Source organism: Elephantulus edwardii, unplaced genomic scaffold, assembly GCF_000299155.1.
Source record: "Elephantulus edwardii isolate Elephantulus edwardi_28Jun2011 unplaced genomic scaffold, EleEdw1.0 scaffold00062, whole genome shotgun sequence".
NCBI classification, from domain to species: Eukaryota; Metazoa; Chordata; class Mammalia; order Macroscelidea; family Macroscelididae; genus Elephantulus; species Elephantulus edwardii.
In genome coordinates, this window is record NW_006399812.1 from 14,928,310 (window position 1) to 14,940,997 (window position 12,688).

At 47.7% G+C, this 12,688-nt stretch overlaps 1 protein-coding gene across 1 annotated transcript in view; it reads right to left on the reverse strand.

The window, feature by feature from the left end:
- The window catches only part of RHPN2 (rhophilin, Rho GTPase binding protein 2), a 73,441-nt gene that overhangs the window by 9,014 nt on the left and 51,739 nt on the right, over nucleotides 1-12,688 (reverse strand). Inside the window, exons 5-13 of the mRNA XM_006887873.1 lie at nucleotides 10,811-10,888; nucleotides 10,333-10,457; nucleotides 9,538-9,704; nucleotides 6,928-7,115; nucleotides 6,368-6,524; nucleotides 5,086-5,205; nucleotides 2,656-2,850; nucleotides 369-445; nucleotides 6-137 (exon numbers count right to left, since the gene is read on the reverse strand). Coding sequence (XP_006887935.1) covers nucleotides 6-137; nucleotides 369-445; nucleotides 2,656-2,850; nucleotides 5,086-5,205; nucleotides 6,368-6,524; nucleotides 6,928-7,115; nucleotides 9,538-9,704; nucleotides 10,333-10,457; nucleotides 10,811-10,888 — 1,239 coding nt within the window. The remainder of the gene's footprint in view (nucleotides 1-5; nucleotides 138-368; nucleotides 446-2,655; nucleotides 2,851-5,085; nucleotides 5,206-6,367; nucleotides 6,525-6,927; nucleotides 7,116-9,537; nucleotides 9,705-10,332; nucleotides 10,458-10,810; nucleotides 10,889-12,688) is intronic.

A 12,688-nucleotide genomic window follows, 5' to 3' on the forward strand; every position in this document is an offset into this window, starting at 1 on the left:
CAGTAAGGGTCCAGGAAGTGGACTTGAACGGGGGAGTTCCCTCTCAGGGTGAACCCCAAATCCCCTTCTTCAGCGATGAAATGGATGCTTCGGGGCGGTGTCCATCTCTTGCTAGCCGAAAACACGGACAGGGGACCCTGTGGAGGAGAGCATTATTAGCGGCAGGATCTGAAGGTGGAAGCAAACCCGTCGCCTGCTGCCCTCGAGGGTTTCAGTCAATCTTGTTCAGAGATTTAACGACAGCATCTGGGTGACCAGGTGCTCCTGCCCCCGTAGAGGAATATTACTGACCATTCTCCCCTTTACCGATGGCTGCAGCATTTAAAAGTTGTCCCTTTAGGTTACGATGAAATAAATCCTTAACCTACCAATTTCTGGAAGAAGTCAGTTACTGTCATCTTGGAGAACTGTGGAGGTATAATTTCAACTTCTTTTTCTGTTTTAGCTAAAAAAAAATATATATAAGTGAAAGAATAAGTATTTCTGTAATTGAAAGTTGTCCTTGAACTCATAGCTACAGTCTTTTCTCAGAAGCGAAAAGCAAGCCATTTTCTCATAGTCACTTGTCCCTCCAATTTTTCTGCAGAAACAGCGCAGATGATAGAACACTGTTTAGTTCCTGATACTGGCGGGAATTTCACCTTTCACAGTGACACATATTATGGGCTTTCCCTTGCTCTGGGGTTGGTACAAAACAAGTAAATTCACTGCCTTTAAGGATCTTATTCCAATAGAATCCCTTTGGCATTCATAAAATTCTCCTGAAAAGTTACTGCATTTCAGAGGTGGCTGCCAGACAGGTCCTCTGCCCTTCAGTGTACAGTCCTGGCTATAATGGGCAGGCCCCCACCTCCTGTTTTCCTTATTGACTGAGGACTTCATGCTGAGAAATGCTTTTGCAAAACTTGTGTCAACCAGCTGCTATGAATGTCTAAGCAGCATATTCATGGCAGGCTCTGGTCTACCTTAGGCCTTAAAGCTAGCTAATTTCTAAAAAGAGGCCCGAGAGCTGGTTAACTGGACATGCACCACAGGCACACACAGACAGTTTGAGGGGAAATAACAGCCACCTCCAAGGTGGAATGCACCCCTCTAACTCACCGGATATGGCTGTGGCTTCCCTCAAACCTCTGACGTAGCTCAGAGCTCAGAGAGGCAAGGGTGGCCCCAGTGTCACAAGAGCCATGTCCTATCCTCAGGGAGGTCTCTTCCCTTTGGCCACAGAACACGCTGGTGCCAAAGCCACGGTACCTGGGCAGGAGAATCCCTAAGCACCATTCCTTCTTGCACCTTCTACCATCTTGCTCACCTGGACAACTGCCTTTGTTAGCAGTGCACCACGCGACGAACTACACCATCAGTGCTCTTTAAACTAAGGGCAACTACCCTGAGCTCCCTAAGTCTTTGTTTCCTCATCTTTAAAATAAGGGTGATACTCATATTACCCTCATCAACATCGGAAGTAAAGTTGAATGAGATTCTATGTCCATGGGACTCTTAGTGTCTTGCCTGGCAGACCCAAATGTTCAACAGATAACAGGTAACACTATTACAGAATGATCCCAGGATTCCAGATTAAGTAGGGCTTTGTCCTTGAGCTGGTTTATAAAAATTGGGGTGTAACCCTAGAGGCTGAGACCAGAAGTGCAGGAAGTGTATGAGAAGAAAGCATGGGGAAGGGTGGTTCCCTCCCCTGGGCTGCCTTCCATTCACTCTCTGGAAAGAACAAGCCATTCTTCAGGGCAATGTCACATCTTAGGGGAGGCCTGTCACTCCTGCCCTCCAGGTCAGAAGTGACCACCTCCTCCCCAACGGCAGCAAAGACCATCTACCTCCTGAATGCTGTCGCTGGGAGATGTCAGAGAATGCTGGTGAGAAGAGATGGAGAAAACAGAAAAGAGCAGGAATGGGAGAGAGAATAACGATGCATTTGCTTTGTTGTTATTTCTGTTATTCACTGGTTTACATTTCAAAATGAGCAATAAGCTATTTACAAATAAGGATATCACCAATGATACATATGAAAATGGCAAACTTATAATTTTGAAATATAAATGAAAAGCAAAGTTTATTAAGGCACATTTGATGTGTGGGTTTGAAACAAACTTTCTGGGGTAACAACAGATTGGTTTTACTCTTATCCCCAAGAATATGTGAGCACTGGATTTGTCAAAGCACTACATGTGGTTTTAAAACTAGAACTACAGAGGTAAAAGCTGTGTGCAGTTTCTCAGAAGACAACTGGCAACGTGGGTGGGAGGTGGAGTCCAGCAAGGACATCCGGTTCACGGGGAAGCTAAGGAGTCTTCTGACTGGAGATGATGACTGAAAACTCACAGGTGGTCAGGGGGCTGTAGGAAAGACAGGCTGGAGCCAGGAGCAGTCAACAAGAACAAAGAGATGGGAATAGAACCATGATGGCGAGGTGAGGGGCAGTGACACGGGAGCTAGGAAGGACAAAGACCATAAAGCAGCCCTGGCTTGGGACTTAGGAGAACATTCCAGAGCAAGAGCAGCACCATGCTCACCGGCTTCTCTAGCCCTGGCAGTGCCCAGCACACAGAGCTTTCCTGCAGGTGAGCACATAGAGGCTGTTTACCCAGAGGACTCCTGACTCTGACACGGGCCCCCAGGCAACCAGCCCGCGTTACTCACAGACAATGTCGGGGGCATCGAGCAGGTTCAGCAGGTCATCTTCGTCCTGGTGCTGGGCGTACTTGAGGCGGGAACGCTGGAGCGCTGCGCACAGCACCTCCTGTAGCACCTCGATGTTGCGGAGCTTCGTGCACAGGCTGGCCTCCCGGACGGACTCCTCGTGCTGCGAGATGGCCCTGTGCAGGTGCGATTTCCCTGCCAAGTGACACAGCTCCTTATTACAAATGGGCGCTTTCCAAGAAGAGCGGCCTGAGAACACAGACATGCTCTTACTGGGCTCGGTCTGGCCTGCCTCTGTCTTTTCTAAATAACTGTGTGATAGACTCAAGGAGGTTTTCATTCATTCAGTCAGTATGTACTAAATATTCTAGGCAGGAGGAAAAAAGCAAAGATCAAAATACAGTCCTTCCACTCTCCACCATCTTGGAACCTGTGGAGGCCTGCTGGGAAAAAGACTTGTAAACCCACAAATCAGGCCAGAGGCTGTTATCCAAGGCTCCTTTTGCTGGATATAAGCGGGGGTCTTCAGAAACAGAGGAAGCACATAGCTCTTCTTAAAATCTAAGGTGTTTCTGTCCAAGCTGAAATGAAATCCTATTTCAGAAAAGATGCGCTTGTGTCTAGAAAGCAAAGGATGCGCTTGTGTCTAGAAAGCAGTAATGCCTGGAAGCAAACCTCCCAAAACCAGGTAACGTAGGGGAACGCTAACTCATGTCCATGCAAACAGTGGCACAATTTGTGCCAAATTCAGAAGCAACCTTCTTGCTAAGGCCATTAGATACAGAATCCAGGAGGAGGATGCTTTGTGGACTTAAACGAAGGTAAAGAAAATGTTGCATTTGGAGGTTTTTCTGTTGTTTTTTAAAGTCCCTGCATGCATGGAGTTTACATGCTAGGGGTCAAGGTGGATAATTAACAAGCTGGGAGTTATGCAATGGACTGGGGGACAAATATCATTTGTAGAAAAAAAAGCAAGCAGAGATGGCAGAGGTGGCAAGAGAAACGGGAGTGGGGAGCCGCTAGTCTCTAGGGAGCAGCCAGGGAAGGCCTTCCAATACAGACAGTAACTTGAGAGCAGAGAGACCTGGGAAGTGAGGAAGCAGCCATGAGGACATCTGGAGAGAGAACAGAAAGTGTAAAGGCCCTGGGGCGTGGAGGGAGGAAGAGGCTGGTGTTTGAGGAGGGGCTGGATGTGGCGACAGGGAGTGAGGGCAGAAGAGAGGAGGGGACAAGGTCTGAGTCACGTCTGACCTCATAAGCATTCAGTGAAGACTTACTGCTACTCTGGATGACAGGAGCCCACTGGGGTTTCAGCAGAGAACTGGTGTGATTTAATCCATGTGAACAGACAGCAAAGCGGCAAAGGGGAAATGGGGAGGGCCAGCGACAAAGCCACTGCAAACAGGAACGTGCATGACCTCTCTGTGCCTAGACTTCCTTAGCTGTAAAATGGGACCATGCTGTACTTAACAGTGGCTGTTGGGAAGATTAAGTCAGGAAGTGTTTGTTAAGAAAGAAGTCCTAGGCCAGGGTGATAGGGTAAGAAGTGGTGAGGTTCAGGATATGTTTTGTAGGTACACCAAGGGGTGTAGGGTAAGAAGGAAAGACAAGGAGGGCGACTCTCCAGTGCTTCCCATGCAAGCTCAGGGAAGGACAGAGTTGTTGGCATGGAGACAGCCTGAATGTTTGAGAAGGTGAGCAGGATTGGGTGTTAGAAGAATTCAAGTTTTGCTAGGGAAAGAAATGTTCACTTTGAGACACGGCAAGGACCAACTAGGATGATTCAAAGACCAACTAATTCTTAGGTGCTCTGGGAGATAAAGTGGTAGATTTAAAAATCAACAACACAAAACCAACCAAACGTGTCCTTCTGATGTTAATTCTCTCGAACGTGAGACACAACAGCACTGGAGGTTGTCCCTGCAGGAAGCATGAGCCCTTACAGAACCCAGAGAACATGAACTCTGAAGTCCTTCTGGCCTCACAGCTAACGAATCCAGTCATTCTGATGACACGGGTCTTCTTCGGGGAGCATGAAGATTTGGATTGTGCACAGGATCACTATGAGTCTCTAGGTACTCAACGGCACATAACAGCCACTCTGCCCCCAACTCCCACACTTACGGTGTTTATCAGAGATGTCAAAAGGCTCTAATTCAGGTTGCAGCAGGACAGCTTCCAAATGTGCTTGCAGTGCCCTCAGCCTTCAAGCCTCACAGCTTTAGGTCCTTGTGACAAAGCCCTCAGTTCTCCCAATTATGGTGTCTCCCTCCCAGTCCTCCAACAAACTCAGGTGAAGGCTCCCAGCTCTGGTGCCGTGAGGCAACAGTCCCAAGGTCAGCTCTGTCATGTCGGGTCTCTGGCTCTCTACTTAGACACCCTAGTCTTTGAAATGACAGCCCGAGCCCAGGTTCCAGTGTAGAAACATACCCAAGTCTATGCGCTGGGCTCTGTTTTTCAGTGTGGCCAATGGCATCAATCCCTCAGGCATGTGGTCATAGAGCTGGGCCAAGCACTTCTCCTGGTGGTCCTCATCTGCGCCAGGCTTCACTGCAACAGAAACCACCAAGTCAGTCTCCACTGGTGAACAAAACTACAGCTCTGAAGATGGTGTCACAGAGTGCCTCTCTGAGAGTCCCCTTCCAACACAACTCTGGGCTCCTTTCTTCTGGTTAAAGGGCCAGTTTTACTAGGCTTTTGGATTAAGAGGTCTACCTTCTACCTCCATAGACTCCCCAGCTAACATAACACATAAAGCCTCCCGCCAGAGGCTTGACTTGGGGATCAGGCACATTCTAGTGGCTAAAGATTTGACTCCGAGTCTCCACACTCCATCTCTTGCATGCCTTCTAGTCATGAAACCTTTCAGCACAGATCTGATCCTGCAGAGGCCTCTGGTGCCTCCACACCTGCAGGCCCTCCCAGCACCAGGCCAGCTTTAACTTTGTCCTCCCGAGCAGGCATCTCAACCATATTCCTTCACTCACTTTCCTCTCTCCTCTGCTGCCCTTTACCATCTTGACCAGTTGGAATCCAATCAGAAGAACAAAGAGCTGCCTCATCTGGAGCTATACAACAACTCCTTACAGAGCTCTGGTGACAGTTTGTAGGAAGTTGTGCTCATGGGCCACATTGTCTGTGGGAGTTCAAACCCACCAGTGGCTCTGAGGGAGAAAAATGGGCAATCTCTTTCCATGGGAGTTACAGCCTCAGAGGCTGAAGGAGGGTCATCCACAAGTCCGTTCTAACTCAAGTTAGAACTGTGGCAGGGAGTGAATGGATGAGTGAGTATGTGATCTTGTCCCCATAACTAACACATCCTGTGGAACTGGAACTGACTCAGAGCTGACCCTCCACGGAGGCTGTAAATCACATGGGAGGAGACTGCCCATCTCTCTCCCTTAGAGCAGTGGGTGGATTTGAGTCACTAGCCTTTGGGTTGACAGGGCAACCCTTCACCCACTAGGCCACCGGGGCTCAGCTACTGAAAATGGAGTATCCAGTAAAGTACAATTCTACTGTGACACACAAAAGTTGCCAACATCTGAAGTGACACAGCAGCAGCCACCGACAATCCCAGCCCGGCTGGTATGGCAGTTCCTAGGGTCAATGTGTAGTCAAACCCACTCTCTCCTTCAGGCTACGAGATTTCCAAGGGAGCCAGCCAAATCACACCGCTGCCCGACCCCAGCCTCGAGTCCCCAGTTCTTACACTTGTGGTCGATGAGGAGGGTGGCGGCGAAGTAATGGGCCAGAGCCCCGTAGTGGTGGGCCTTCACACAGGCCAGTCTGGCCCAGGAGTACGGCACGTTCTCCTTCACCGGGGCCTGGCTCATGGCTGCGTGCAGCTGCTGGTAGACCTCCCTCACCTGCAACAGAGGGGCATGAGGAAGGAGGAGCACAGCCCAGAGGTCTTAGTGCACTTGGGCTTGCAAAACAAGAGCCCCTTCTCCCACGCAGCAGCCCCGGCCCATGGCTGCCCCAGAATCTGGGAGCCGCTCCAAAGACTCCCCATGCTGTCAGAGTTAGCAGGGGGATCAGGCAACCATCATTATGCCAGTGTTTTGGCTAAGCTGAAGACGGAAACCAGTGATCCATATCTGATACACTAGCGCTTGCCAAGAAAGCACAGAGCAGGCACCCCGGCTGGGGCAGGCACGCTGCCCAGGTTATGGGCAGAGCCTGCCATGGGAAGCCCCACTGCGCCCAGTGTGTCTGCAGAAGTGAATTCTGGCTACCTGCACAGAACCTCGGGAACCAGGAAGCACTCACCTTGGCAGCCTCGTGAGCCACCTTCACCAGCATGAAGAACTCATTCTGGATCCCTGGAAGGCAGATTTTCTCAAACATGCTTTCCTGGGCTTGCGCAAGCATCATTTTGACCAGCACGCTGAGCATGGCAGGGCTCATGTCGTAACTTGGAGTATGAGTAAAGGTCTCTTTCAAGTAGTTTAAGACCCCTGAAACGGAACATGTTTTGCATGTTAGTTGGGGAACAGATTTACTTCACCACGTTGCTCAGAAGTACAGAAAATGACAGAAGCAAAAAATATAAAACAGGTATCCTAGAGCGTCCTATAGAAGAATTGCATTTTCATCTGGATCGAGAGGTCAGACAGAAAAAGTTAAATCTTGGAAGAAATTTCTAAGTATGAAGGATCCTATGGATGCTGGGTGGCATGGCACTGTAGATAAGTCAGGAGCTCAGTGAAGCCCCTATCCACAGCCAGCAGAGATTACAGCCCTATGACAATAGTCAGGAAGAGGAGGAGGAAATGGAATATGTGGCTAACTGCACCCTTGTATATGGCCAGAACCGGATGAGGCCTAGCTATCATTTCTGAACATTTTGCTTAAAGGCTCCATAGGACAATCTTGATCAAAAGGGGGGACATGAAGAACAGAATTCTGACTTTCTGAAGCCATGGAGGTTGAATGTACCCCTAAACCTACTATCTTAAGATAATCTTTAAACCTTAAACTTTAAGCCAAAAATAGTAGTCTAGCTAGTAGAGAATGTCTTCTCTGAGCACTAGGTTCTCTTCCCATATACCTACGTGAAATCACACTGGCAAGAGCAGCTTGGATGACCAGATAAGAAACCTGGGAGGCAGGACATTTATGTTAATAGAGAGAAAACAACTTTAAAAAGGGCAATGAAAGAGGCTGCACAGCTTCAAGGAAGCAATCAGTGTCACTGAACTGTACACACAGACACTGGTGACTCAGGCTTACACTCCACTGTTTATAGTCTCAAAAGCAAAAATAAACTCAGAAAGAGAAAGAGGAACCGGGGCCTTCAGTTTTAACAATCTCCAAAAATTTCATTCTGTGAACAATCTGAATGACCCTGGAAGAGGACCCCATGTTTCATAGGATATCAGTCCCGGTCAGTACTACAATCACACCTGTGAGCATCCCTGAGCAAAGAGTCCACCTAAGCTTTGGCAGACACTATAAGATAATGAAAGAATATTCTTTTAGGTCTTTTTAAAAAAATGGATTCTTTTCCAAGATGCCTACATGTCTGTCAGGCAAAGAAACCAGTCTCCTGCATTTCAGCAATCCTACTCCCCTTCCATTCCTGCTTCACCTGGCAGGAATTCTTCCTGGAAACAGGCAGGATGACTGGAGCTCATGCAGTAACATCAGGAATTCAGCCAGAACCTTGGGGCTTTCCCCCCAACACCTCAGGGAAGACTGCTTGAGCCCACTCCAGTGGAGAATGTCACGCATGCCTGTGCGCTCAAGATGACTTTTTATACATTCGAAAATGAACTGTCAGAGCATTACCCGGCAATCAATCTGGAGCTGTAATATAATCTCGGACGTGAATCTCATCCAACTGGTTCCTCTGGTTTTGTGGCAGAGTATAAAATGCCTCCCAGAAGGACCAGGGGCCAGCCTGACTGCTAACGGCTCTCCACAGCAACGAGAACTTATCTCACCACCAAGGTGTCTGTCCCTGTAATCTGGAGACAGGTCACAAGGTTGCCTGCTCTTCCTGCCCTTTACTATGATTTCCTGCCAGAAAGATGTGCTGAGGAAGGCATTTGCAGAGAATAGATTTTTCACGTGGAATCCTGCTCCATCCCAAGGAACAAAACAATTTCATAAAACAAATTTCATGATTAGCCAGGATGGCTGAGCTGCAGTTCTTCACAGACTTGCAGAACAAAGAAAAATACCCTAAAAAGGTTCTCTCCCAGAGGCAACACCCCAAGGAAGAACAGCAAGGACAGGCACCAAGGACACACAGAATCAGGGGATTATGCTGTGGTCTGCACTGTGCCTCTGCTCTTGCTCAGAGTTTCCCTGGGCATTGACCATGCAGAGGGGAGTACAAGAGAATGTTCTAGAACATGTGAGCTTCTCCAAGTGTCTCTGCAGACCTCTCCACCTGTGCTGGCCCTCTCCTGCTCAGGCCTCATTCCAATAGGGTCTGTGGATCCCAGAGAAGATGACAAGAACTTTAAGTGCTTGTGTACACTGCTTGACACAACAGCAGAGAAAGCACGCACAGGCTGACAAACTCAGTGAAATAATGCTAAAGAGATAGACAGATACACACACCATAACTAACAAAAGGGTGAGGAGCCTACGTTTTCACTACTCAGGAACACTTACTCTGTTTTTCATTACACAGTTCATTCACAGCCATTCCTGGGGTCACTCGCTTAGAAAAGATTAACCATTAACCATGAGATTCCCTGGGCACATGGGCCAGACAGAGAGGAGACAGCAGAATCGGGATGGAGTGTTTCTCCTGATGGCAACTGGTCTGGCCCTGCAGGTCTTACATCCAAGCGCGAGTGTGAGGAAGACCCACCCCTCTCCAATGGGCAAGGCCAGACCCCATCAGGAGGCCCTGCAGAGACGCACCTGCAGCTCTCTGAAAGGCGTCCACAGTGCACTCCAGCCCCTCCTGAGTCTGCCGATTGCACCGGGTCCCGATCTGTGTGTAAAGGGCTCCCATGTTAAAGAGAATGCTGGCCTTCTCCAGGAGCAAGTTCTGCTGGCTGACTGGCACCCCAGTGAGGGAGTCATACCTACGGGAAAGAATCATGCTGTCAGGACGGGGATCACCTGCTGATATACACACACCTCACAGCTAAAAAGGGAGCTCTGGTGGTGTGGGCACTAGGCAGCAGCACCGCTAACTCAAAGGGCAAGGTTTTCTGGGGGTTCAAACCCAACAGTGGCTGCAGAGGAGGAAGATGGGCAACTTTCTCTCACATAATTTACAGCATCAAAAACCCACTGGAGAGTGAGCTGAGCTGCTTCTGACCCGACGGCCATGTTGTTGTTGTGTACTCTCAAGCAGAAACTGGCCCATAGCTGATCTTCCAGGGGGTTTTAGAGGCAGGACGAATGCTCATCCTCACTCAGAGCAGCTGCTGGATTCAAACCATGTGCCTTTGGGTTGCCAGCACAATCTCTTGTGATGCCACCAGAGCTCCCTGACAGCAATGAGTACATAAAATAAATACAAACAGCTTCATTGGTTTTGGTTCTCTAGAGAACTCAGCATAAGCGAGATGCCTCTCTGGGCCGCTAGTGTAAATGCAACAACCAGAAAGAGAGAGCTGTGACAGCAGAAGGCAGCCTGTCTGTGGAGGAACACCTGTGGTGTCGAGGAGCTGCCGTTAGGCTGAGGCGGGAAATGCCAGTACCTACCACGTGAACAAGATCCCCATCTGTCTGGTGGGCGGGAAGAATCGACTCTCCATGAAGCCCAGCTGGATAAAGTAACTCATCAGCAGTTCAACACCAGCCTCATCCCGGCTGGGCGTCCGACAGGCCTGAAAAGAGAACCCCAGAGAGGGTCAGCAGATGAGTGGTCATACAACAGTTCTTTCCCATGGGCTCTGGGCATTTTTTTTTGCTGCTCCTGTGGATCTCGAGCCCCCATGCTGGTGTCATGAACTCTAACGAGGAATGAGAAGGGCCTGGGACAGTCAGAAGTCCTGGAATCCGGCTACAGATGCACCAACGGGCAGTCTCTTCCTTTCTGCGGGCCAAATGGATTTGGACAGACCCTCCCGCTCACCTCTGTCACCTGTGATCCAGGAGACCACAGGACCATAGGGATACGAGACGACCAACAAGCAAGTTGGGGCTACCGCTGTCCCACCACCCTGCTGCACACACTTACTTGTCGCAGATCCATAACGTCAGCTATTTCATCTTCATATAAATAGCTATCTTCACTGTAGTGCTCCAGGATAAAATCCTTTCATGAAATATAAGGTAAGATAGTAAAAAAGATGCTCCAAGGCCAAGGTATATAAAACAATAATAATATCCCTTTAAAAATATACACAGTCGTGGCCTAGTGGCAAGGAGCTGCAACTACAATCCCAGAGGCAACGGTTCGAATCCACCAGATGCTCTCCCGGGAAAAAAGGAGGGACAATCTCCTCCTGTACCAGTCAGATCTGATTTGATGGTACACTCACACAAAAATTAAAAAAGAAAAAAAAATTAAAAATATACACAGTCAACAGGAGAAAAAATTATGCAAACTTTTTAATCATAACCAACCACTTAAAGGGAATGTCACACAGCCTAGGGCTTAAGATCACAGTATGGGGACATCAACAGGTACAGCAGTTTATAAAGACAGTGTCCAGCTTTTCATCTTAAAAGCTTGTGATTGGTCATCTAAGGTGCATTCGTGGTGCCAAGGAGTTACAATTGTGGTCACACTCTATCCAGAACAAAGAAGAGTTGAGAAAAACAAAGATTAGTAGAAAGAACTACTACAAAGGACTAGCAGGCCATGCAACCTCAACATGCTTTCCCCTGAGACAAAAGAATGTCCAGCTACCACTGCTAACCACTCTGAAAGAAATCACAATAGAGGATCTGGATAGAATAGGAGAAAAAAGTGGAACAGAAGACAAAATTACAAAAATGGCCAGGCTTGCTGATCTGAGACTACAGCTCTTGTTACTAATTAAGCCTAAAATGAGACTCATCCCTGTGGCTCAACCTTCAACCAAAGAACAGCCAGGCCTGTAAAGTGAAAACCCCCTGGAGGGTCAGCTATGAGTCAGTTCCAACTCGATGGCAGACAATAATATTGGGTGAGTAAAAACACCAGGAAGGTACTCACTCCTTTAGATCAACCAACCACACAAGAACAAAAATGCAGGCTTTGCTCAAAGATAAATGTCAGAAAGCAGGAAAGAGTAAGATAGGATTAATGGAAATGAGAATTATCAGGGAGGGAGCGGAAAGAGTGCAGCACTAATTCAGGGACTGAAGTCAATGTCATGAAATAAAATGTACGTGAATGCTCCAATGAAAAAACAATCTGCTCAGTAAACTTTCACTTCAATCACAACTAAAGAAAATAAAATAGAAAATATCTTTAAGAATAAATGTACATTCCACTATGCAACCTTAATTGTGGACTCTTGTGATAACCATAATACCCTATCATACATCGCTTTTAAATTCTTCAGTCCCGCATCTGTATCAGGGTGGGGGTAAGACTGAGAAAAACTGGATAAATTGTGTATACTGCATGGAAATATTTTATTTTTAAAAATATAAAGTCTATTCTTCAATTTTGCCTTGTAAAATTTTGTTCTAATAAAAAGAAAATCAAAGCTGTTTCTTATTAATAACATTTCTTTGTAGGGCAGAGGAAGGGTGGGCACCACTAAGCGAGCAGAGATTAGTGGCTGGACAGGGAGGTGGTTACCAGCACAGCTTCTTACCACAAGGCCCCCAGAGCTCCCTGACAGGGATGAGTACAGTATAATAGCTTTTGTGCAATGGGGACATGAATGAGATGGGGTGATGAAAGGCATTAATCAATGGTCACAACCTAGGTACAACTATCAAGTATGGAAATACAAAGGAGAAGGAACAGTTGTAAGCAGACCCTAGTGATTGGAACATGGAATGTGAGAGCCAGGAATGAACAAAAATTAGAAATTGTTAAGAAAGAAATGGAACGCATAAATATTGACATATTAGGCATTGGAGAGATGAGATGGACTGGCATGGGGCATTTTGAGTC